Raw genomic sequence first — 26,065 nt, 5'->3', positions numbered from 1 at the left:
GACACACCCAGGAAGCTGGGGACAGTGATAAAGGGGACACAAAGGAAGCTGGGGGGCAGTGATAAAGGGGACACACAGGAAGCTGGGGGACAGTGATGAAGGGGACACACAGGAAGCTGGGGGACAGTGATAAAGGGGACACACAGGAAGCTGGGGACAGTGATGAAGGTGACACACACAGGGAGCTGGGGGCAGTGATGAAGGGGACACACACAGGGAGCTGGGGGCACTGATGAAGGTGACACACACAGGAAGCTGGGGGCAGTGATGAAGGGGACACACACAGGGAGCTGGGGGCACTGATGAAGGTGACACACACAGGAAGCTGGGAGCAGTGATGAAGGTGACACACAGGAAGCTGGGGGACAGTGATGATGGGGACACACAGGAAGCAGGGGGACAGTGATGACGGGGAGACAAAGGAAGCAGGGGGCAGTGATGAATGGAACACTGCAGTACCGGTACCCGCCAGCATGAGGTGATATCCCATCGCTGTATATATATTTTGACACCAACAAGATGGCGGAATCTTCTGTGCGGCGACAGATCTCAGCGCTAGAGCTGATTGGACCGGGACACCTGATGTCACATGTCAAAATGGCGGCGCCCTGTAGAGAATAACCTCGGTAAGCTGTGAGCGGTATTATTACCAATTCTTTAGGTCTGGTCTCACTGTATACCTGTGCTGTGTATTACTATATACCTGTGCTGCGTGTTATATACCTGTGCTGCGTGTTATATACCTGTGCTGCGTGTTATATACCTGTGCTGTGTATTACTATATACCTGTGCTGCGTGTTACTATATACCTGTGCTGTGTATTACTATATACCTGTGCTGTGTATTACTATATACCTGTGCTGTGTATTACTATATACCTGTGCTGTGTGTTACTATATACCTGTGCTGTGTGTTACTATATACCTGTGCTGTGTGTTACTATATACCTGTGCTGTGTGTTACTATATACCTGTGCTGCGTGTTACTATATACCTGTGCTGCGTGTTACTATATACCTGTGCTGAGTATTACTATTTCTCTTTCAATGGTCCTGGTGACACAGCTCAACACTGGGATGTAGGAGGGTCCGAAGGAGCCAGGCACCTATCCTAAAGCTTTAGAGGGTAGGCTCCTCCCCTACTGCATCCCTGGACTCTTCAGTTCGTGTTAGGTGCCCACTGGAGTGGGTGCTATTCTAAAGGGCTGCAGGAGCAGCCGAAGAATTAGAGTAGTTAGGGTTTTTTTATTATTTTATTAACTATTACCCTAGCTAGGTAGGCACAGTGTGAGGATTTTCATAGTGAATCCTCACACTGCTAGCGCAGCAGGAGCTGACAGAAGCGCGTCCTGTCAGCTCTCTGTGCACAGGGTAGACTCTGTCTGGTCTCCCTGTGCTGCGCTTACAGCCTCTATTAAGAGGCTGCCTGGGCTCCGGAGTAGCCTGAAACCGGCTCCACATTTAGGTGGGGATCATGGGGGACAGGCGCTCCGTGATGGCGGCGGCCATTTTATGCGGAGCTTACACGCTGAGCTCCTGACTGAGAGGACAGCAGCGCTGTGACAGGCATGTTCCAAGTGGTCCCCATTTGAGGGGGAGATACTGGAACAAGGAAATCCTACCTAAGGAGCGGCTAGCTGGGGGTGGTTGGCGCCAAAAGGTCACGGACCCCGCAGCAGCAGGGACTTTGGTCTCTTCCTTCACTCTGACTTTGGCGCCTTTCAGAACGCTTGCAGCGGAGCTGAGCTGGCTTATTGATCCTGGCAGAGTGACTTGGATTTCCTGGGCATCGCTTCCCCGCAGTTGAAACCTACAGACAGCTAAGTGATTGGGTGCATTGACTTTGTATAAACGCTTGTACAATTGTTTGCACTGTGTATATTGAGATATATATATATATACGCTTCACTTGCATCATGTCTGAGCATCAGGCTGTGGTTTTGGGGGAGGGAGTCCTTAGTGCACTGAGCGCGTGCAATGTTTGCACACAAAAGTTTGTCCCTGAGCAGATGGCCAAGGGGGGCTTATGTATTACTTGCGCTGATGTGAGACCCATGGGCAGTGAACACCATAGGGGAGAGCAGAGTGAACCTGCGTGGGCCAGTGCCCTAGGCAGGTCGGTAAACGCTTTGGTGCAGCTTCTGGACAGGCAGAGTGATGTGCTGGTAGAATCACAGAGACCTATGCCATCATCTCAGCAGTCGTCTGGCTCCTTACCTCTTACCCAGGCAGATCCTGCACTTATTCAGGTGATGCAGGATACTGCTAAGGGGATCAACAGATTCAGTGAAATACTGGACAAAATGGATGAGGTTACAGGGACCCCTAAAAGGTCTTATGCTATGCCTAATGTGTTAGAGGAAGAGGAAGGAGAGTATACTGACACACCCTGGGACCAGGGTGATGATTTTGAAGAGACCTCTGCTGCTGGTAGAGAGGATCTTATTGTGGCTGTAAAACAGGCGTTAAAACTGTCTGTTGAGGATAAGACCCCTGTTAAGGGTGTTTTTAAGCGACAGCGAAAGGAGGCTGTTACTTTTCCCTCAGATGAGGGGTTACAGGAACTATTGGAAGGGGCTTGGAAAACCCCAGATAAGAGGCTACAGATGCCTAAAAGATTCCTTAGTCTGTACCCCATGCCGGAGTCTCATTCTGAACTCTGGGAAAAGGTGCCTGTTGTGGATGCTTCTGTGGCACGCTTATCAAAAGCTACGGTATTACCTGTACAGGGTGGTGCAGCTTTTAAAGATGCTGTGGATAAAAAGCTAGAGGGAAACCTCAAGGCTATTTTTGAAGGGGTGGGGTTTACCCTGCGTCCCCTTATTGCTTCAGCCTGGGTCTCTAAGGCCATTATAGAGTGGGCTGGTGAGCTATGCACCATGCTGCAGGCTGACCACGGTGCTTTGCTGGTAGCAGAAAAGATTAAGGCCGCTGCAGAATATGCGGTGGAAGCAGAGGAGGAAGCTCTTAAAATGGCTACCAGAGTATCCACAGTCTCCATAAATGCCAGGAGGGTACTCTGGCTTAAGGCCTGGGAAGCGGACAATGAGTCCAAAAAGGCCTTAGAAATGTTAGCTTTCAAGGGAAAGTTACTTTTTGGTTCTGAGCTTGAGGAGATTATAAAACAAGCCACAGGCGGCAAGAGTACGTTTCTGCCGGCCTCCTCAACAAAGCAGTCATCCAGATTTGCTGCTTTTAGGCCGTCCTTTCGGCCCTCCCCTAGAGGTGGTGCGTCCTTTCGGGGACAATCGTTCAGGGGAAAGTTCCAGAACTCCAGGGGCAAATCCCAAAGGTCCAAGTTTGGCTCTTTCAATAAGAAGCCTGCCTCTAAAGGAGAGGAAAAACCCTCCGCATGACTGCCAGGGGATCAGCCCGGCAGGGATAAAGGTGGGGGGGCGTCTTACACACTTCAGAGACGCTTGGGCTTCTCTAGACCAGGATACCTGGGTCTTAGAGATTATTACCCAGGGTTACAAAATCCCTTTCAGAGGGCGGACTCCAAAGAGGTTCATCCCCACACCCATACCAAAGCAGGCGCTCCTGCGCACAGCTCTTATGAGAGCGGCTCATTCCCTTTTGGAAAAAGGGGTGGTAGTCCCGGTTCCCAGGGCAGAGTGGAAGAAAGGATTTTACTCCACGCTGTTCCTGGTGCCCAAACCAGACGGGTCTTTCAGACCAATACTAAATTTGAAGTCCTTAAATGTTCACCTTTGGGTAGACCATTTCAAAATGGAGTCTTTGAGAACTGTACTCCTGAGTCTGGACCAGGGAGAATTTCTGGCGTCCATGGATGTCCAGGACGCATATCTGCACGTTCCCATTCACCCGGAACATCAGATGCTGTTGAGATTTGCCATAGGAGACCTGCATTTACAGTTCCGGGCGTTACCCTTTGGCCTAGCAACCGCGCCAAGGGTATTTACAAAAATAATGTCTGTGATGGCGGCAGTGCTGAGGCTCAGGGGAATCACAGTAATACCCTATTTGGACGATCTCCTGTTCAAAGCAGAATCAGCAACACTGCTTCAAAGTCATTTAAAAGAGGCCATCAGTTTTTTGCAGGCTCACGGCTGGATTTTAAACTTACAAAAATCTCAGTTGGTACCATCACAGAGGATCCAGTTCTTGGGAGTCATACTGGATACCCATCTCCATCGGGTATTCCTCCCGGAGATAAAGGCCAGGGACCTGGTCAATCTAGTTCAGGAGATCCTCAGTGCTCCGAGCTTGTCAGTATGGAGGTGCCTCAAACTCCTGGGGAAAATGGTGGCGTCATTCGAAACGCTTCAATTTGCCAGGTTCCACTCTCGAGTATTCCAATGGAACATTTTGTCAGCCTGGTCAGGAAACACTTTAACCATGAAGACGGAGTTGATAGTGCTGTCCGCAGACACTCGGGACTCCTTGAAATGGTGGACAGAGGTAGATTCCCTTCAGTGGGGTCGGTCATTACAGACCTGGGACTGGTTGATAGTAACTACCGATGCCAGTCTCAGGGGCTGGGGGGCAGTAGCCCTGGATCTCAGGCTGCAGGGCCTGTGGACGGCAGAGGAATCAGCGTTGCCAATCAACATCTTGGAGCTGAGAGCTGTCTGGAAAGTGATTTCCTTGGCGGGAGACAGGTTAAGGAACTCCCCCTTGAGGATTCAGACCGACAATGCCACAGCTGTGGCGTATCTGAATCACCAGGGAGGTACACGCAGCAGATTGGCCATGTGGGAGGTGTCCAGAATCTTTCTATGGGCGGAACAGAATGTTCCTGCAGTATCGGCTATATTCATTCCAGGAGTGGAGAATATAGAAGCAGACTTCCTGAGCAGGGAGGAGCTCAAGGAAGGAGAATGGAGCCTACACCCTCAGGTGTTTCACCAGATCACTACAATGTGGGGAACTCCGGATTTGGACCTAATGGCATCCAGGTTCAACCATCAGGTGCCCAGGTTCTATGCCAGAACGAGAGATCCGCTAGCAGAGGCAGTGGATGCCATGACTACCCATTGGCAGGGAGATCTTCTTTATGCATTCCCTCCTATTCCGATGTTAGCAAGACTGTTAAAGAGGGTACAGGACCAGAAGGTCCCGGTGATCCTTGTGGCCCCAGATTGGCCAAGGAGGTCTTGGTATTCGAGGCTTCAGAGGTTATCAGTGGATTCATGGCGTCTACCTCTGAGACCAGACCTGTTAAGACAAGGCCCATTCAATCATCTGGATTCCGATCGATTGATTTTGACGGCTTGGTTATTGAAACCGCCATTTTGAAAAAGAAAGGATTTTCTGACGCAGTAGTGCAGACTATGATAAAAGCCAGAAAGGCTGTTTCTTCTGCAAATTATTATAGAGTCTGGAAGACTTATATTAGATGGTGTGAGAGGCAAAAAGCTCACACATCTCACTTCAAATTATCAAAAATGTTGGATTTTTTACAAGATGGATTTTCTTCGGGCCTAAGCCTTCAGTCGTTGAAGGTGCAGATTTCGGCCTTGTCCATCTATTTTCAAAAAAGAATTGCCATTTTACCGGAGATTCAAACTTTTTTACAAGGGGTATCCAAACTGAAACCCCCTTACAAGCAACCAGTAGCACCTTGGGACCTGTCACTGGTTTTGGATTGCCTTCAGAAGGCACCTTTTGAGCCTTTGAGGTCGGCTGACTTTAAGTTTCTCACGTGGAAGTTAGTGTTTTTGTTAGCAGTAGCATCTGCTAAGAGGGTGTCTGAGTTGGGAGCCTTGTCATGCAAATCTCCCTTCTTAATCTTTCACGATGACAGGGCTGTTCTGAGAACAGTGCCGCAATTTTTACCGAAGGTAGTCTCTGCCTTCCATTTAAATCAGGAGATAGTTCTACCTGTGTTTCAACCCCCAGAGGGTTCCAAGAAAAGGGACAAGTTGAAGACTTTGGATGTTGTGCGTGCCTTACGCATATATGTGGACAGAGTGAAGAGTGTTAGAAAGACTGACACTTTATTGGTATTGTATGACGTACATAAAATTGGTTGGCCTGCATCTAAGCAGACCATTGCTAGGTGGTTGCGATCTGTGATAGCTTTTGCATACACCAAAGTGGGTAGGCCTGTACCGGCCAGAATTAATGCGCATACCACCAGGTCAGTTGCTACCTCTTGGGCGGTCCGACATGGGGCCACAGCGGAGCAGGTTTGCAGAGCTGCCACTTGGTCATCTGTTCACACATTTGCCAAATTCTATAGGTTCCATGAGTTCGCGTCGGAGGACGCATCATTCGGGCGAGCAGTGCTGAGAGCTGCAGACCTGAGCGTACCCTCCCAAAGGACCGGCTCTGGAACGTCCCAGTGTTGAGCTGTGTCACCAGGACCATTGAAAGAGAAAAAGGGATTTTTGTAAGAACTTACCGTTCGAATCCCTTTCTCTGATATGGTCCTGGTGACACAGCGATCCCTCCCTTACGCTCAGTAAGTATGCCAGAATTTCATGATGTTCATGTTAAAATGGTTAAAAGTTAACAGTTTCTGTTATAAAATGTGCATATAATATGTGCAGGCGTTTGTACTGAGTTAATGTATTCCAGTGGCTTTGAAAGTTGAACTGAAGAGTCCAGGGATGCAGTAGGGGAGGAGCCTACCCTCTAAAGCTTTAGGATAGGTGCCTGGCTCCTTCGGACCCTCCTACATCCCAGTGTTGAGCTGTGTCACCAGGACCATATCAGAGAAAGGGATTCGAACGGTAAGTTCTTACAAAAATCCCTTTATACCTGTGCTGCGTGTTACTATATACCTGTGCTGCGTGTTACTATATACCTGTGCTGTGTTACTATATACCTGTGCTGTGTGTTACTATATACCTGTGCTGTGTATTACTATATACCTGTGCTGTGTGTTACTATATACCTGTGCTGTGTATTACTATATACCTGTGCTGCGTGTTATATACCTGTGCTGTGTATTACTATATACCTGTGCTGCGTGTTACTATATACCTGTGCTGTGTATTACTATATACCTGTGCTGCGTGTTATATACCTGTGCTGCGTGTTATATACCTGTGCTGCGTGTTACTATATACCTGTGCTGCGTGTTACTATATACCTGTGCTGTGTGTTACTATATACCTGTGCTGTGTATTACTATATACCTGTGCTGCGTGTTACTATATACCTGCGTGTTATATACCTGTGCTGTGTATTACTATATACCTGTGCTGCGTGTTACTATATACCTGTGCTGTGTATTACTATATACCTGTGCTGCGTGTTATATACCTGTGCTGCGTGTTATATACCTGTGCTGCGTGTTACTATATACCTGTGCTGCGTGTTACTATATACCTGTGCTGTGTATTACTATATACCTGTGCTGTGTATTACTATATACCTGTGCTGCGTGTTACTATATACCTGTGTGTTATATACCTGTGCTGCGTATTACTATATACCTGTGCTGCGTGTTACTATATACCTGTGCTGCGTGTTACTATATACCTGTGCTGTGTGTTACTATATACCTGTGCTGTGTGTTACTATATACCTGTGCTGTGTATTACTATATACCTGTGCTGTGTGTTACTATATACCTGTGCTGTGTATTACTATATACCTGTGCTGCGTGTTATATACCTGTGCTGTGTATTACTATATACCTGTGCTGCGTGTTACTATATACCTGTGCTGTGTATTACTATATACCTGTGCTGCGTGTTATATACCTGTGCTGCGTGTTATATACCTGTGCTGCGTGTTACTATATACCTGTGCTGCGTATTACTATATACCTGTGCTGTGTATTACTATATACCTGTGCTGCGTGTTACTATATACCTGTGTGTTATATACCTGTGCTGTGTGTTACTATATACCTGTGCTGCGTATTACTATATACCTGTGCTGCGTGTTACTATATACCTGTGCTGCGTGTTACTATATACCTGTGCTGTGTATTACTATATACCTGTGCTGTGTATTACTATATACCTGTGCTATGTATTACTATATACCTGTGCTGCGTGTTATATACCTGTGCTGCGTGTTACTATATACCTGTGCTGCGTGTTACTATATACCTGTGCTGCGTGTTACTATATACCTGTGCTGCGTGTTACTATATACCTGTGCTGCGTGTTACTATATACCTGTGCTGCGTGTTATATACCTGTGCTGTGTATTACTATATACCTGTGCTGTGTGTTATATACCTGTTCTGTGTATTACTATATACCTGTGCTGCGTGTTACTATATACCTGTGCTGCGTGTTACTATATACCTGTGCTGCGTGCTACTATATACCTGTGCTGCGTGTTATATACCTGTGCTGCGTGTTACTATATACCTGTGCTGCGTGTTACTATATACCTGTGCTGCGTGTTACTATATACCTGTGCTGCGTGTTACTATATACCTGTGCTGCGTGTTACTATATACCTGTGCTGCGTATTACTATATACCTGTGCTGTGTATTACTATATACCTGTGCTGTGTGTTACTATATACCTGTGCTGCGTGTTACTATATACCTGTGCTGCGTGTTACTATATACCTGTGCTGTGTGTTACTATATACCTGTGCTGTTCTCTATCCACACTCCCTCCCGTCCTCTTCGCTCCATCGCTGACCGCCGACTGACCTCTTACCTAATCACCTCCTCCCACTCCCGTGTCCAAGACTTCTCTCGCGCTGCCCCCCTGCACTGGAACAACCTCCCGCCACCCATCAGGCTTTCTGATTCCCTTACCTCCCTCAAAACCCACTTTTTTCGACTAGCCTATCCCTCCTCCTAACCTCTTTTGATCCTCCTATCCTGCCTCCGTTCCTACTTATCCTATTGTATTTCGTTCGTCCACCCACCTATTTTTAGTCTGGTAACTCTTATGAGTAGGGTCCTCCTTCCTCACGTACTCACCCTACCTCTTTACCTCACCTGTGCTCCTGTCCTGTTCTTCCCTTCCTCTACTTCATCTTCAGTCTCCTCGACAATTTTGACACCTACTTCTGAACTGATGCTGATTTTAGTTCTACCAGCTATACCCCTATTTATACTGTATTTATCAACACACCCTGTACGTTACCTTTTAATTTGTTTTTTTGTTTGCTATGTACGGCGCTGCGGACACTTTGCGGCGCCTTATAAATAAACGTACTACTACTGTGTGTTATATACCTGTGCTGCCTTACTATATACCTGTGCTGTGCTGTTATACCTGTGCTGTGCTGTTATACCTGTGCTGTGCTATTATACCTGTGCTGTGTGTTACTATATACCTGTGCTGTGTGTTACTGTATACCTGTGCTGTGTGTTACTGTATACCTGTGCTGTGTGTTACTATATACCTGTGCTGTGTGTTACTATATACCTGTGCTGTGTGTTACTATATACCTGTGCTGCGTGTTACTATATACCTGTGCTGTGTTACTATATACCTGTGCTGTATTACTGTGCTGTGTTACTATATACCTGTGCTGTATTACTGTGCTGTGTTACTATATACCTGTGCTGTATTACTGTGCTGTGTTACTATATACCTGTGGTGTGTTCTATACCTGTGCTGTATTACTGTGCTGTGTTACTATATACCTGTGTTGTGTTGTTATATACCTGTGCTGTGTGTTACTATATACCTGTGCTGTGTGTTATACACAGGTCCGTTGTTACTATATACGGGTGCTGTGTGTTATATACGGGTGCTGTGTTACTATATACTTGTCCTGTGTTGTTATATACCTGTGCTGTTGTGTTATATACCTGTGCTGTTGTGTTATATACCTGTGCTGTTGTGTTATATACCTGTGCTGTTGTGTTATATACATGTGCTGTGTTATACACAGGTCCGTTGTTACTATATACGGGTGCTGTGTTACTATATACCTGTCCTGTGTTGTTATATACCTGTGCTGTGTGTTATACACAGGTCCGTTGTTACTATATACGGGTGCTGTGTGTTATATACCTGTGCTGTGTGTTATACACAGCTATATACGGGTGCTGTGTGTTATACACAGGTCCGGTGTTACTATATACGTGTGATGTGTGTTATACACAGGTGTGGTGTCACTATATACCTGTGCTGTGTGTTATACACAGCTGTGGTGTTACTATATACGTGTGATGTGTGTTGTTATACACAGCTGTGGTGTTACTATATACGTGTGATGTGTGTTGTTATACACCGGTCCGGTGTTACTACATACGTGTGATGTGTGTTATATACAGGTGTGGTGTTACTATATATGGGTGCTGTGTGTTATACACAGGTCCGGTGTTACTATATACGTGTGATGTGTGTTTATACACAGGTGTGGTGTTACTATATACGTGTGATATATACAGGTCCGGTGTTACTATATACGTGTGATATACACAGGTGTGGTGTCACTATATACCTTTGCTGTGTGGTGTTACTGTATACGTGTGATGTGTGTTACTATATACGTGTGCTGTGTGTTATACACAGGTGTGGTGTTACTATATATGGGTGCTGTATAGTAGATGTGTCCGGTCTCTGTATTATACACCAGTCTGGCATTATCTCCACAGGTCCGGTGTTACTATATACCTGTGCTGTGTGTTATATACAGGTCCGGTGTCACTATATACCTGTGCTGTGTGTTACTATATACGTGTGATGTGTGTTGTTATACACAGGTGTGTTATATACAGGTCCGGTGTTACTATATATGGGTGCTGTACAGTAGATGTGTCCGGTCTGTATTATACACCAGTCTGGCATTATCTCCACAGGTCCGGTGTTACTGTATACCTGTGCTGTGTGTTATACACAGGTGTGGTGTTACTGTATACCTGTGCTGTGTGTTATACACAGGTGTGGTGTTACTGTATACCTGTGCTGTGTGTTATACACAGGTGTGGTGTTACTGTATACCTGTGCTGTGTGTTATACACAGGTGTGGTGTTACTGTATACGTGTGATGTGTGTTATACACCAGTCTGGCATTATCTCCACAGGTCCGGTGTTACTATATATGGGTGCTGTGTGTTATATACAGGTCCGGTGTTACTATATACCTGTGCTGTGTGTTATATACAGGTCCGGTGTTACTATATACCTGTGCTGTGTGTTATATACAGGTCCGGTGTTACTATATAGGGTGCTGTATAGTAGATGTGTCCGGTCTCTGTATTATACACCAGTCTGGCATTATCTCCACAGGTCCGGTGTTACTATATATGGGTGCTGTGTGTTATATACAGGTCCGGTGTTACTATATATGGGTGCTGTGTGTTATATACAGGTCCGGTGTTACTATATACGGGTGCTGTGTGTTATATACAGGTCCGGTGTTACTGTATACGTGTGATGTGTGTTATATACAGGTCCGGTGTTGCTATATACGGGTGCTGTGTGTTATACACAGGTCCGGTGTTGCTATATATGGGTGCTGTATAGTAGATGTGTCCGGTCTCTGTATAATACACCAGTCTGGCATTATCTCCACAGGTCCGGTGTTACTATATATGGGTGCTGTGTGTTATATACAGGTCCGGTGTTACTATATATGGGTGCTGTGTGTTATATACAGGTCCGGTGTTACTATATACGGGTGCTGTGTGTTATACACAGGTCCGGTGTTACTATATAGGGTGCTGTATAGTAGATGTGTTCGGTCTCTGTATAATACACCAGTCTGGCATTATCTCCACAGGTCCGGTGTTACTATATATGGGTGCTGTGTGTTATATACAGGTCCGGTGTTACTATATACGGGTGCTGTGTGTTATATACAGGTCCGGTGTTACTGTATACGTGTGATGTGTGTTATATACAGGTCCGGTGTTACTATATATGGGTGCTGTGTGTTATATACAGGTCCGGTGTTACTATATACGGGTGCTGTGTGTTATATACAGGTCCGGTGTTACTGTATACGTGTGATGTGTGTTATATACAGGTCCGGTGTTACTATATACGGGTGCTGTGTGTTATATACAGGTCCGGTGTTACTGTATACGTGTGATGTGTGTTATATACAGGTCCGGTGTTGCTATATACGTGTGATGTGTGTTATACACAGGTCCGGTGTTACTATATAGGGTGCTGTATAGTAGATGTGTTCGGTCTCTGTATAATACACCAGTCTGGCATTATCTCCACAGGTCCGGTGTTACTATATATGGGTGCTGTGTGTTATATACAGGTCCGGTGTTACTATATATGGGTGCTGTGTGTTATATACAGGTGTGGTGTTACTGTATACGTGTGATGTGTGTTATACACAGGTCCGGTGTTACTATATAGGGTGCTGTATAGTAGATGTGTTCGGTCTCTGTATAATACACCAGTCTGGCATTATCTCCACAGGTCCGGTGTTACTATATATGGGTGCTGTGTGTTATATACAGGTCCGGTGTTACTATATACGGGTGCTGTGTGTTATATACAGGTCCGGTGTTACTGTATACGTGTGATGTGTGTTATATACAGGTCCGGTGTTGCTATATACGGGTGCTGTGTGTTATACACAGGTCCGGTGTTGCTATATATGGGTGCTGTATAGTAGATGTGTCCGGTCTCTGTATAATACACCAGTCTGGCATTATCTCCACAGGTCCGGTGTTACTATATATGGGTGCTGTGTGTTATATACAGGTCCGGTGTTACTATATATGGGTGCTGTGTGTTATATACAGGTCCGGTGTTACTATATACGGGTGCTGTGTGTTATACACAGGTCCGGTGTTACTATATACGTGTGATGTGTGTTATACACAGGTCCGGTGTTACTATATAGGGTGCTGTATAGTAGATGTGTCCGGTCTCTGTATTATACACCAGTCTGGCATTATCTCCACAGGTCCGGTGTTACTATATATGGGTGCTGTGTGTTATATACAGGTCCGGTGTTACTATATATGGGTGCTGTGTGTTATATACAGGTCCGGTGTTACTATATACGGGTGCTGTGTGTTATATACAGGTCCGGTGTTACTATATATGGGTGCTGTGTGTTATATACAGGTCCGGTGTTACTATATATGGGTGCTGTGTGTTATATACAGGTCCGGTGTTACTATATATGGGTGCTGTGTGTTATATACAGGTCCGGTGTTACTATATACGGGTGCTGTGTGTTATATACAGGTCCGGTGTTACTATATATGGGTGCTGTGTGTTATATACAGGTCCGGTGTTACTATATACGGGTGCTGTGTGTTATATACAGGTCCGGTGTTACTGTATACGTGTGATGTGTGTTATATACAGGTCCGGTGTTGCTATATACGGGTGCTGTATGTTATATACAGGTCCGGTGTTGCTATATACGTGTGATGTGTGTTATATACAGGTCCGGTGTTACTGTATACGTGTGATGTGTGTTATATACAGGTCCGGTGTTACTATATACCTGTGCTGTGTGTTATATACAGGTCCGGTGTTACTATATACCTGTGCTGTGTGTTATATACAGGTCCGGTGTTACTATATATGGGTGCTGTATAGTAGATGTGTCCGGTCTCTGTATTATACACCAGTCTGGCATTATCTCCACAGGTCCGGTGTTACTATATACGTGTGATGTGTGTTATACACAGGTCTGGTGTTACTATATAGGGTGCTGTATAGTAGATGTGTCCGGTCTCTGTATTATACACCAGTCTGGCATTATCTCCACAGGTCCGGTGTTACTATATACGTGTGATGTGTGTTATACACAGGTCTGGTGTTACTATATAGGGTGCTGTATAGTAGATGTGTCCGGTCTCTGTATTATACACCAGTCTGGCATTATCTCCACAGGTCCGGTGTCACTATATACGTGTGCTGTGTGATATATACAGGTCCGGTGTTACTATATACCTGTGCTGTATGTTATATACAGGTCCGGTGTCACTATATACCTGTGCTGTGTGTTATACACAGGTCCGGTGTTACTATCCCGCATTGATTATTGCAATAGTCTCCTAACTGGACTTCCCAAGAACAGACTCTCACCACTGCAATCCATTTTAAATGCTGCTGCTAGGCTGATCTTCCTTGTAAGACGCTCATCGTCTGCTGATCCGCTCTGCCAGTCCCTCCATTGGTTGCCTGTATATTACCGTATTCAATATAAAACACTTCTACTTGCATATAAAGCTATTAACCATACTGCACCAGCATATATCTCTGCACTTATCACACAATATCTCCCATCTCGACCACTCCGCTCTGCACAAGATTTGCGTCTCTCTTCTGCACGGATTACTAGCTCCCATTCACTATTACAGGACTTTCATCGGGCTGCTCCCATCCTATGGAATGCCCTTCCATGCACAATTAGACTCTCCGCTAGCCTCCAAACTTTCAAGCGTTCCCTGAAAACTCACCTCTTCAGGCAAGCCTATCATATTTATATACCGCACCCATAACCCTCTGAGGCACTTATGTATTATATAGTTTCCCCTCTGGACTTGTAACTTGTTGGGACTGCTATGCTATTACTGGTGCCTGTCCTTGTGTTTCCCTCCTATATCCCTATAGATTGTAAGCTTGCAGCAGGGCCCTCCTACCTCCATGTCTGTCTGTTGTTACCCAGTTTGTTTTATCACTGTTTACTATTGTAAAGCGCAACGGAATCTGCTGCGCTATATAAGAAACTGCAAATAAATAAATAAATAATAAATATACAGGTCCGGTGTTACTATATATGGGTGCTGTGTGTTATACACAGGTCCGGTGTTACTATATACGTGTGATGTGTGTTATATACAGGTCCGGTGTTACTATATACCTGTGCTGTATGTTATATACAGGTCCGGTGTCACTATATACCTGTGCTGTATGTTATATACAGGTCCGGTGTTACTATATACCTGTGCTGTGTGTTATATACAGGTCCGGTGTTACTATATATGGGTGCTGTGTGTTATACACAGGTCCGGTGTTACTATATACGGGTGCTGTGTGTTATATACAGGTCCGGTGTTACTATATATGGGTGCTGTGTGTTATACACAGGTCCGGTGTTACTATATACGTGTGATGTGTGTTATACACAGGTCTGGTGTTACTATATAGGGTGCTGTATAGTAGATGTGTCCGGTCTCTGTATTATACACCAGTCTGGCATTATCTCCACAGGTGAGGTCACACCGAGTATAGCGAGGGATCTGGGCTTCTGATGGATTCTCCCCGTGGTCCGTTCTCTTCCCTTCCCGATGGCATTCAGGACCCAGACTCCGTGACGAGCGGCTGGGAGCGGGTCAGAGCGATTTTCCGACGCGAGTGAGTGTCACCGACAGGCAATTTATTGATCACTGTCTTCTTGTAAGATCCTGTTATAAATAATAACTGGGTGAAGTGTCACAGGCAGATTTTTAGAAAAAGAGTAAAGAATGAAGATGGTAAATAACCAACATTAGACCTATTATGGGAAAAATGAGCATAGGGTACTAGGTTGGCGGTGCTCCCAAAAGTTCAGCGAAATAACTGAATTGGAATTAGTGTCTACAGAAAGACGCAGGAAGAACAAAACGGGTTGTTGGGGCACACTTTAAATAGTAAGTTGGTGAAAAGATAGTGAACAAATGAGTGAAGTAAAATCTAACCTTTATTTATTAACACTTAAAATACATACATACATGCACACGTCAGTTTTGATGCAAAGGACAATTTAATATGCAGAATAGCATGCAAGTTAAATTAAGGTACTTGATTATAATAGTTAATACACAATGCAAAACAAGAGGGGGGGGGGGGGGGGGGGGAGTTTGTAATACAATGTCCGTCAAGTAGGCGAAAATGATTTGCAGGGAATTTTCCAGGCAACAGGCAAATTTGTGAGCAAGACAGAATAATACAAAATAATAGCAGCATGCACAACCAAGGTGTATTGATTGTTTTGTTGGAGTCTTGCTACGGACCCTCAATTGATATCATACGATAATTTTAACCCATATATGGTTGTAAGGGTTACAGGTTTAGGTTATTAAGGGTGCAACAGAGTTTGTAGATGAGAGGAGAGGGGGAATGCTCTTCGTGTGCACTCGCTGCTTCTGCTGTCTGCGTGTGTGATACAGCACTGGATATTCCCTGGTGGTCTCCCAAGAGGTACTGATCCAGCCAGTCACTGCTTAGCTGCTGAGTTCGGATGGGATCAGGCGGCACAGCGATGTATGGCAGTATATATCATCAGATGAGAGAGCCTCACATGTTACTGGGAGCCAGATGTCACTTCTGCTTTTCACCTGGTGTGACCCAGGTGAATGAGAGAGCGAGCGAGTCCAGGTGAGAGATGGTAATAGGTAGAAATAGACAAGAGAGGAGGGAATAATGCTCAGATAATATTGGTATATGTACCCACTGCTGGAGTTTTCTGGGTTCGTAGTTACTGTACCAGTAATGGGAAATACTGTGCACTGTACCACATGCAGGGGTGAGTAAGGTCTTTATGATTCATGGATTAGTGTATGAGCACAATGGACACAGAATCATTAGTAGCAGCATACATAATAACGTATAACAAGTGCATATACCGACAAAAATCAGAGGAAAAAGAAGATCTCATTAAATGGTTAAATATTTAAATTAGGGTACTGGATGATTGGCAACAGATGTACTAGCAAGTATTTAGTTAGTGGTTTCTAGTTTGTAACATAGTACTGTGGCCCACTAATTAATATTAGTTAGATGTTATCTGTGATTGGTTAGGTTTGAATCATACCAATTTAAATAATAGTGAAAGATGATGAGTGACCGCAGGTGACAGCGTTTGCAGGATAAATAATAACAAGGCTTTTAGCAAGATGCGACTTCTGCCTGTATTGAGTGTAAGTGACCAAAAGATTGCTGACCGTATGCTGGGGTCAAAGCCCAGGTTACGGTGAGTATAGCAGATAGTGCAAAAACTAACCTGTAATTAGGGGTATGTATCAATCAGCGCTTAGATCTAACGCTGCGGGCGACTCGTTTAAGAGTGCCCAGCCGGGTGAAGCGCAAGTGTTCGACTGTGGCGGTATCAGCGCGGTCACGTAACAGACACAGAGTCTGTCCGTGAGAGAAATTTTCTATAGTGAGGTTCAAAATACCTTTGAGTATCGCGGCGGGGTTCAGTCACAGACGCAGAGTCTGTCGAGGAAGTGTTCCCACCGTCTAAACTGCGACGACCGCACTCGCCAGAGAGGGACTGGAGGAGGGCTCCGTGTGGCTGGAAATGCCCTGACGTCAGGAGACACGTGTTTCGCCCCGATTGGGCTTGATCACATTGAAGTATTGTCTGGTAACACATGCAGTGGGACACCTATAGAACTGGTATGATTTGGGGCAGGGCTGGTGTGACTGTCCCTCTCCTCTGTCACAGTGAGCGCGGTCAGTACTCAGAAGAAGCGCAGGGTATAGGGAGGAGTGCGCTGGTTGGGGCAGGGCTGGTGTGACTGTGCCTCTCCTCTGTCACAGTGAGCGCGGTCAGTACTCAGAAGAAGCGCAGGTTATAGGGAGGAGTGCGCTGGTTGGGGCAGGGCTGGTGTGACTGTCCCTCTCCTCTGTCACAGTGAGCTCGGTCAGTACTCAGAAGAAGCGCAGGTTATAGGGAGGAGCTTGCTGGTTGGGGCAGGGCTGGTGTGACTGTCCCTCTCCTCTGTTACAGTGAGCGCGGTCAGTACTCAGAAGAAACGCAGGGTATAGGGAGGAGCTTGCTGGTTGGGGCAGGGCTGGTGTGACTGTGCCTCTCCTCTGTCACAGTGAGCGCGGTCAGTACTCAGAAGAAGCGCAGGGTATAGGGAGGAGTGCGCTGGTTGGGGCAGGGCTGGTGTGACTGTCCCTCTCCTCTGTCACAGTGAGCGCGGTCAGTACTCAGAAGAAGCGCAGGTTATAGGGAGGAGCTTGTTGGTTGGGGCAGGGCTGGTGTGACTGTGCCTCTCCTCTGTCACAGTGAGCGTGGTCAGTACTCAGAAGAAGTGCAGGTTATAGGGAGGAGTGCGCTGGTTGGGGCAGAGCTGGTGTGACTGTCCCTCTCCTCTGTCACAGTGAGCACGGTCAGTACTCAGAAGAAGCGCAGGTTATAGGGAGGAGCTTGCTGGTTGGGGCAGGGCTGGTGTGACTGTGCCTCTCCTCTGTCACAGTGAGCGCGGTCAGTACTCAGAAGAAGCGCAGCTTATAGGGAGGAGCACGCTGGTTGGGGCAGAGCTGGTGTGACTGTCCCTCTCCTGTCACAGTAAGCGCGGTCAGTACTCAGAAGAAGCGCAGGTTATAGGGAGGAGCACGCTCGCTGGGGCAGGGCTGGTGTGACTGTCCCTCTCCTGTCACAGTAAGCGCGGTCAGTACTCAGAAGAAGCGCAGGTTATAGGGAGGAGCACGCTCGCTGGGGCAGGGCTGGTGTGACTGTGCCTCTCCTCTGTTACAGTGAGCGCGGTCAGTACTCAGAAGGAGCGCAGGTTATAGGGAGGAGCACGCTGGTTGGGGCAGGGCTGGTGTGACTGTCCCTCTCCTCTGTCTGTTACAGTGAGCACGGTCAGTACTCAGAAGAAGCGCAGCTTATTGGAAGGAGCACGCTGGTTGGGGCTGTGGTCGGCTTTCTCTATGGCGGTGTCCCAGCAGCTCGTCATAGCCGGGAACATTATATAAAGCAGAGCCTAGGCGAGATCTTCCGCCACCGGGTGGATGCAATGGTAATATGCCCCCATTCATACCGTGTACCGGCATCCAATTATACCATGTTGTGCTCAATCCATGTGTCCTCCGCTATTACCTTTGTCCCCAGCACATTACACGTATGCCCCCCATTACCTGCGTCACCAGCACATTACACGTATGCCCCCCATTACCTGCGTCACCAGCACATTACACGTATGTCCCCCCCATTGTCTGTCACCAGCACATTACACGTATGTCCCCCATTACCTGCGTCACCAGCACCAGCACATTACACGTATGTCCCCCATTACCTGCGTCACCAGCACATTACACGTATGTCCCCCATTACCTGCGTCACCAGCACATTACACGTATGCCCCCCATTACCTGCGTCACCAGCACATTACACGTATGTCCCCCATTACCTGTGTCACCAGCACATTACACGTATGCCCCCCATTACCTGCGTCACCAGCACATTACACGTATGCCCCCCATTACCTGCGTCACCAGCACATTACACGTATGTCCCCCATTACCTGCATCACCAGCACATTACACGTATGTCCCCCATTACCTGCGTCACCAGCACATTACACGTATGTCCCCCATTACCTGCGTCACCAGCACATTACACGTATGCCCCCCATTACCTGCGTCACCAGCACATTACACGTATGCCCCCCATTACCTGCGTCACCAGCACATTACACGTATGCCCCCCATTACCTGCGTCACCAGCACATTACACGTATGCCCCCCATTACCTGCGTCACCAGCACATTACACGTATGCCCCCCATTACCTGCGTCACCAGCACATTACACGTATGCCCCCCATTACCTGCGTCACCAGCACATTACACGTATGCCCCCCATTACCTGCGTCACCAGCACATTACACGTATGTCCCCCATTACCTGCGTCACCAGCACATTACACGTATGTCCCCCATTACCTGTGTCACCAGCACATTACACGTATGTCCCCCATTACCTGTGTCAGCAGCACATTACACGTATGTCCCCCATTACCTGTGTCAGCAGCACATTACACGTATGTCCCCCATTACCTGCGTCACTAGCACATTACACGTATGCCCCCCATTTCCTGCGTCACCAGCACATTACATGTATGCCCCCCATTACCTGCGTCACCAGCACATTACACGTATGCCCCCCATTACCTGCGTCACCAGCACATTACACGTATTCCCCCCCATTGCCTGCGTCACCAGCACATTACACGTATGCCCCCCATTACCTGCGTCACCAGCACATTACACGTATGTCCCCCATTACCTGTGTCACCAGCACATTACACGTATGCCCCCCATTATCTGCGTCACCAGCACATTACACGTATGCCCCCCCCCATTACCTGCGTCACCAGCACATTACACGTATGCCCCCCCCATTACCTGCGTCACCAGCACATTACACGTATTCCCCCCCCCCCATTACCTGCGTCACCAGCACATTACACGTATGCCCCCCATTACCTGCGTCACCAGCACATTACACGGATGCCCCCTATTACCTGCGTCACCAGCACATTACACGTATGCCCCCCATTACCTGCGTCACCAGCACATTACACGTATTCCCCCCCATTGCCTGCGTCACCAGCACATTACACGTATGCCCCCCATTACCTGTCACCAGCACATTACACGTATGCCCCCCATTACCTGCGTCACCAGCACATTACACGGATGCCCCCCATTACCTGCGTCACCAGCACATTACACGGATGCCCCCCCATTACCTGCGTCACCAGCACATTACACGTATTCCCCCCCATTGCCTGCGTCACCAGCACATTACACGTATGCCCCCCATTACCTGCGTCACCAGCACATTACACGTATGTCCCCCATTACCTGCGTCACCAGCACATTACACGTATGCCCCCCATTACCTGCGTCACCAGCACATTACACGTATGCCCCCCCCATTACCTGCGTCACCAGCACATTACACGTATTCCCCCCCCCCCATTACCTGCGTCACCAGCACATTACACGTATGCCCCCCATTACCTGCGTCACCAGCACATTACACGTATGCCCCCCCATTACCTGTGTCACCAGCACATTACACGTATGCCCCCCAATACCTGTGTCACCAGCACATTACACGTATGCCCCCCATTACCTGTGTCACTAGCACATTACACGTATGCCCCCCCATTACCTGTGTCACCAGCACATTACACGTATTCCCCCCATTACCTGTGTCACCAGCACATTACACGTATGCCCCCCCATTACCTGCGTCACCAGCACATTACACGTATGCCCCCCCATTACCTGTGTCACCAGCACATTACACGTATGCCCCCCCATTACCTGTGTCACTAGCACATCACACGGATGCCCCCCAATACCTGTGTCACCAGCACATTACACGTATGACCCCCATTTCCTGTGTCACCAGCACATTACATGTATGACCCCCATTTCCTGTGTACCTGCCCCACCACCTCTTCTATGTCTCTCTAGATATCCGCGCGGCATGCAGCTAATCGGGGCTTTGTCCGCTATGGTTTCCGCTGGTCCTGGAGGATCGCAGCTTTTGTTACCATTTTTAAGTAAGGTTTTTTTTTTTTTCTGTTTCCACATTCTCAGCTGGATGTTCCTGTGCTGCCCCCAGTAATCCAGTTTCCTTCCCTTTTCTGTGTGCTTTACCTGTAATTCCTCTACTCCATTACCGGACCCCGGCTTCTCTCTTTGATTCTTCCCTGGCTCCTCTCCCTGACATGTTCCCGGCTCCTCTCCCCCGACCTCGGTCCCGGCTCCTCTCCCCCGACCTCGGTCCCGGCTCCTCTTCTCCCCGACCTCGGTCCCGGCTCCTCTTCTCCCCGACCTCGGTCCCGGCTCCTCTTCTCCCCGACCTCGGTCCCGGCTCCTCTTCTCCCCGACCTCGGTCCCGGCTCCTCTTCTCCCCGACCTCGGTCCCGGCTCCTCTTCTCCCCGACCTCGGTCCCGGCTCCTCTTCTCCCCGACCTCGGTCCCGGCTCCTCTTCTCCCCGACCTCGGTCCCGGCTCCTCTTCTCCCCGACCTCGGTCCCGGCTCCTCTTCTCCCCGACCTCGGTCCCGGCTCCTCTTCTCCCCGACCTCGGTCCCGGCTCCTCTTCTCCCCGACCTCGGTCCCGGCTCCTCTTCTCCCCGACCTCGGTCCCGGCTCCTCTTCTCCCCGACCTCGGTCCCGGCTCCTCTTCTCCCCGACCTCGGTCCCGGCTCCTCTTCTCCCCGACCTCGGTCCCGGCTCCTCTTCTCCCCGACCTCGGTCCCGGCTCCTCTCCCCGGCACATCCACTGGCCTCTGTCTTGTTTCCCAGCAGTCTCACTCTTTATCTTTGTTTGTGTCTTCCAGTACTGTGCACTGCAGCCTCTCGGTGTATCGGGGTAAAGCTGTGATGACTCACTTTGTAGTAGCTGGAGGTAATATGACGTATGAATATATGTATCTGTATTATAGGTCAGAAATGACGTGTGTGTGTGTGTGTGTATAGATTTGTAGCCTTGTGATTATGACCTATGCAATTGGAATTACTGTGAGTGTGAGCACAGTGTGGTAAGGGTGTGAGTGTGTCCTATAATAGTGGTGAGTGAGCTTTCAGTGTGGGTGGGAATCCCTGTGGTTCCATGGGTGTTGCAGTTAGGGGAGTGTCCCCGCAGCGTGGGTGGTGCAGTTAGGGGAGTGTCCCCGCGGTGTGGGTGGTGCAGTGTCCCCGCGGTGTGGTGCAGTTAGGGGAGTGTCCCCGCGGCGTGGGTGGTGCAGTTAGGGGAGTGTCCCCGCGGCGTGGGTGGTGCAGTTAGGGGAGTGTCCCCGCGGCGTGGGTGGTGCAGTGTCCCCGCGGTGTGGTGCAGTTAGGGGAGTGTCCCCGCGGCGTGGGTGGTGCAGTTAGGGGAGTGTCCCCGCGGCGTGGGTGGTGCAGTTAGGGGAGTGTCCCCGCGGCGTGGGTGGTGCAGTTAGGGGAGTGTCCCCGCGGCGTGGGTGGTGCAGTTAGGGGAGTGTCCCCGCGGCGTGGGTAATGCAGTGTCACCGCGGTGTGGTGCAGTTAGGGGAGTGTCCCCGCGGCGTGGGTGGTGCAGTGTCACCGCGGTGTGGTGCAGTTAGGGGAGTGTCCCCGCGGCGTGGGTGGTGCAGTTAGGGGAGTGTCCCCGCGGCGTGGGTGGTGCAGTTAGGGGAGTGTCCCCGCGGCGTGGGTGGTGCAGTTAGGGGAGTGTCCCCGCGGCGTGGGTGGTGCAGTGTCACCGCGGTGTGGTGCAGTTAGGGGAGTGTCCCCGCGGCGTGGGTGGTGCAGTTAGGGGAGTGTCCCCGCGGCGTGGGTGGTGCAGTTAGGGGAGTGTCCCCGCGGCGTGGGTGGTGCAGTGTCACCGCGGTGTGGTGCAGTTAGGGGAGTGTCCCCGCGGCGTGGGTGGTGCAGTTAGGGGAGTGTCCCCGCGGCGTGGGTGGTGCAGTCGGCTGTGGTGTGATCTCACATGATGCGTTTGGCCCAGAGTTTGCTTTGTCCCCTCACAGCGGTCACCGGGGGACTGTTCCGGCTGAATCTGGGATTCCGGGGACTGATTGGCGGCTCCGTCATTGGAGCACTGTTTGGGTAAGTGACAGTTAGTGGGGCGCACTGTTTGGGTCAGTGACAGTTAGTGGGGCGCACTGTTTGGGTCAGTGACAGTTAGTGGGGCGCAGTGTTTGGGTCAGTGACAGTTAGTGGGGCGCAGTGTTTGGGTCAGTGACAGTTAGTGGGGAGCAGTGTTTGGGTCAGTGACAGTTAGAGGGGAGCAGTGTTTGGGTCAGTGACAGTTAGAGGGGAGCAGTGTTTGGGTCAGTGACAGTTAGAGGGGAGCAGTGTTTGGGTCAGTGACAGTTAGTGGGGCGCAGTGTTTGGGTCAGTGACAGTTAGTGGGGCGCAGTGTTTGGGTCAATGACAGTTAGTGGGGAGCAGTGTTTGGGTCAGTGACAGTTAGAGGGGCGCAGTGTGTGTTGGTGGTTCTGTCACTTAACCCTTGCTCTGACCTCAGGGTCCCCTTTGGAGCCCTGATATCCGGGATACAGACTCTGACAGGAGAGGATATGTATGAGCAGAAGCGCAGATCTCGGCGAGAGGTATACGAGAGTCAGGTGCAGCAGTGGTGAGTATACATATTGCGCTCAGTACCGCGTACCTGCTGTGCCAGTCAGACAGCTGCTGTACCGCTCTTCTCCTCCGCAGGACCTCTCAGCTCCAACTCACAGACACCGTGGTGCAGGGCCTGAGCGAGGCGGACAGAGAGTCAGCCACGGCGGAGACAGAGAGAATCAATCAACTGCTCAATATGCACCGTAACCCCGGCCCAGACCCACAGCAGAGCGAGTGACGGGGTACCAGGGCCCAGACCCACAGCAGAGCGAGTGACGGGGTACCAGAGCCCAGACCCACAGCAGAGCGAGTGACGGGGTACCAGAGCGAGTGACGGGGTACCAGAGCCATGACCCACAGCAGAGCGAGTGACGGGGTACCAGAGCCATGACCCATCGCAACAGCTGCTGCCGCTCAGGCACCCCCGTGTCTGCGTATCTGTGGAGGAAGTCAATCCCAGGATGGGAGGGAGCGGAAGACCCCGTACCCCACAGTGATAAGAGAACCATGCCCTGCAGCAATCCCCAGACTCTGCTCCCTGAAGGCAGATAATACCCATCATTCCTCCTATAACTAGTAGTAGGAGTATACACCAAGGACACCTGACATAAATATGTACAATATATTCCATCCAAACATGAGATGTAACCTGTGGTGCTTACTGATGAAGGGAATCCTCATTACAGGCACATTAACACCACCTGCGCGGGGAAGTCTGTAAAGGTGCCGGGAGTCGGGGGTCTCTGGTGACAGGAGGAGGGTAGCCGTGATGCAGATGCTGGGAGTCGGGGTCTCTGGTGACAGGAGCAGGGTAGCCGTGACGCAGATGCTGGGAGTCGGGGTCTCTGGTGACATATGAAGGAGGGTAGCTGTGACGCAGATGCTGGGAGTCAGGGTCTCTGGTGACATATGAAGGAGGGTAGCCGTGACGCAGATGCTGGGAGTCAGGGTCTCTGGTGACAAGAGCAGGGTAGCCGTGACGCAGATGCTGGGAGTCGGGGTCTCTGGTGACAAGAGCAGGGTAGCCGTGACGCAGATGCCGGGAGTCAGGGTCTATGGTGACAGGAGGAGGGTAGCCGTGACGCAGATGCCGGGAGTCGGGGTCTCGTGACAGGAGCAGGGTAGCTGTGACGCAGATACCGGAAGTCGGGGTCTCTGGTGAGGTGTGGAGGAGGGTAGCTGTGATGCAGATGCCGGGAGTCTGGGTCTCTGGTGACAGGTGGAGGGTAGCTGTGACGCAGATGCCGGGAGTCGGGGTCTCTGGTGACAGGTGGAGGGTAGCTGTGACGCAGATGCTGGGAGTCGGGGTCTCTGGTGACAGGAGGAGGGTAGCCGTGACGCAGATGCTGGGAGTCGGGGTCTCTGGTGACATATGAAGGAGGGTAGCCGTGACGCAGATGCTGGGAGTCGGGGTCTCTGGTGACAGGAGGAGGGTAGCCGTGACGCAGATGCTGGGAGTCGGGGTCTCTGGTGACAGGAGCAGGGTAGCCATGACGCAGATGCTGGGAGTCGGGGTCTCTGGTGACAGGAGGAGGGTAGCCGTGACGCAGATGCTGGGAGTCAGGGTCTCTGGTGACAAGAGCAGGGTAGCCGTGACGCAGATGCTGGGAGTCGGGGTCTCTGGTGACAAGAGCAGGGTAGCCGTGACGCAGATGCCGGGAGTCAGGGTCTATGGTGACAGGAGGAGGGTAGCCGTGACGCAGATGCCGGGAGTCGGGGTCTCGTGACAGGAGCAGGGTAGCTGTGACGCAGATACCGGAAGTCGGGGTCTCTGGTGAGGTGTGGAGGAGGGTAGCTGTGATGCAGATGCCGGGAGTCTGGGTCTCTGGTGACAGGTGGAGGGTAGCTGTGACGCAGATGCCGGGAGTCGGGGTCTCTGGTGACAGGTGGAGGGTAGCTGTGACGCAGATGCTGGGAGTCGGGGTCTCTGGTGACAGGAGGAGGGTAGCCGTGACGCAGATGCTGGGAGTCGGGGTCTCTGGTGACATATGAAGGAGGGTAGCCGTGACGCAGATGCTGGGAGTCGGGGTCTCTGGTGACAAGAGCAGGGTAGCCGTGACGCAGATGCTGGGAGTCGGGGTCTCTGGTGACAGGAGCAGGGTAGCCATGACGCAGATGCTGGGAGTCGGGGTCTCTGGTGACAGGAGGAGGGTAGCCGTGACGCAGATGCTGGGAGTCGGGGTCTCTGGTGACAGGAGGAGGGTAGCCGTGACGCAGATGCTGGGAGTCGGGGTCTCTGGTGACAGGAGGAGGGTAGCTGTGATGCAGATGCCGGGAGTCGGGGTCTCTGGTGACAGGAGGAGGGTAGCTGTGCTGCAGATGCCGGGATTCGGGGTCTCTGGTGACAGGAGGAGGGTAGCTGTGATGCAGATGCTGGGAGTCGGGGTCTCGGGCGACAGGAGGAGGGTAG

General features: G+C 49.8%; 1 protein-coding gene and 1 pseudogene across 2 annotated transcripts; one reads left to right on the top strand and one right to left on the bottom strand.

Annotated features, from left to right (window-relative positions):
- The first annotated feature begins 406 nt into the window (after positions 1-406).
- On the top strand, positions 407-24,298 carry TIMMDC1 (translocase of inner mitochondrial membrane domain containing 1). 2 transcript variants are annotated; one of them, XM_083171445.1, is made up of 8 exons: positions 407-626; positions 15,041-15,184; positions 18,399-18,564; positions 21,032-21,120; positions 21,906-21,973; positions 23,058-23,136; positions 23,558-23,668; positions 23,749-24,298. In XM_083171445.1, the coding sequence occupies exons 2-8, from the start codon at positions 15,081-15,083 to the stop codon at positions 23,891-23,893; spliced, it is 762 nt and encodes a 253-aa protein (XP_083027571.1). In that variant the 5' UTR covers positions 407-626; positions 15,041-15,080; the 3' UTR covers positions 23,894-24,298. The 2 variants fall into 2 exon arrangements, with proteins under 2 accessions (XP_083027571.1, XP_083027572.1); XM_083171446.1 differs by having other exon boundaries at positions 622-661.
- Positions 15,970-16,086, bottom strand: LOC146060989 (5S ribosomal RNA; annotated as a pseudogene).
- Positions 24,299-26,065: the final 1,767 nt, after the last annotated feature.

The sequence above is a fragment of the Crinia signifera genome, chromosome 2 (genome assembly GCF_055691185.1).
Source record: "Crinia signifera chromosome 2, ASM5569118v1, whole genome shotgun sequence".
NCBI lineage: Eukaryota > Metazoa > Chordata > Amphibia > Anura > Myobatrachidae > Crinia > Crinia signifera.
The sequence above is the reverse complement of the archived record's forward strand: the minus strand, read 5'-3'. Positions and strand labels throughout refer to the sequence as shown.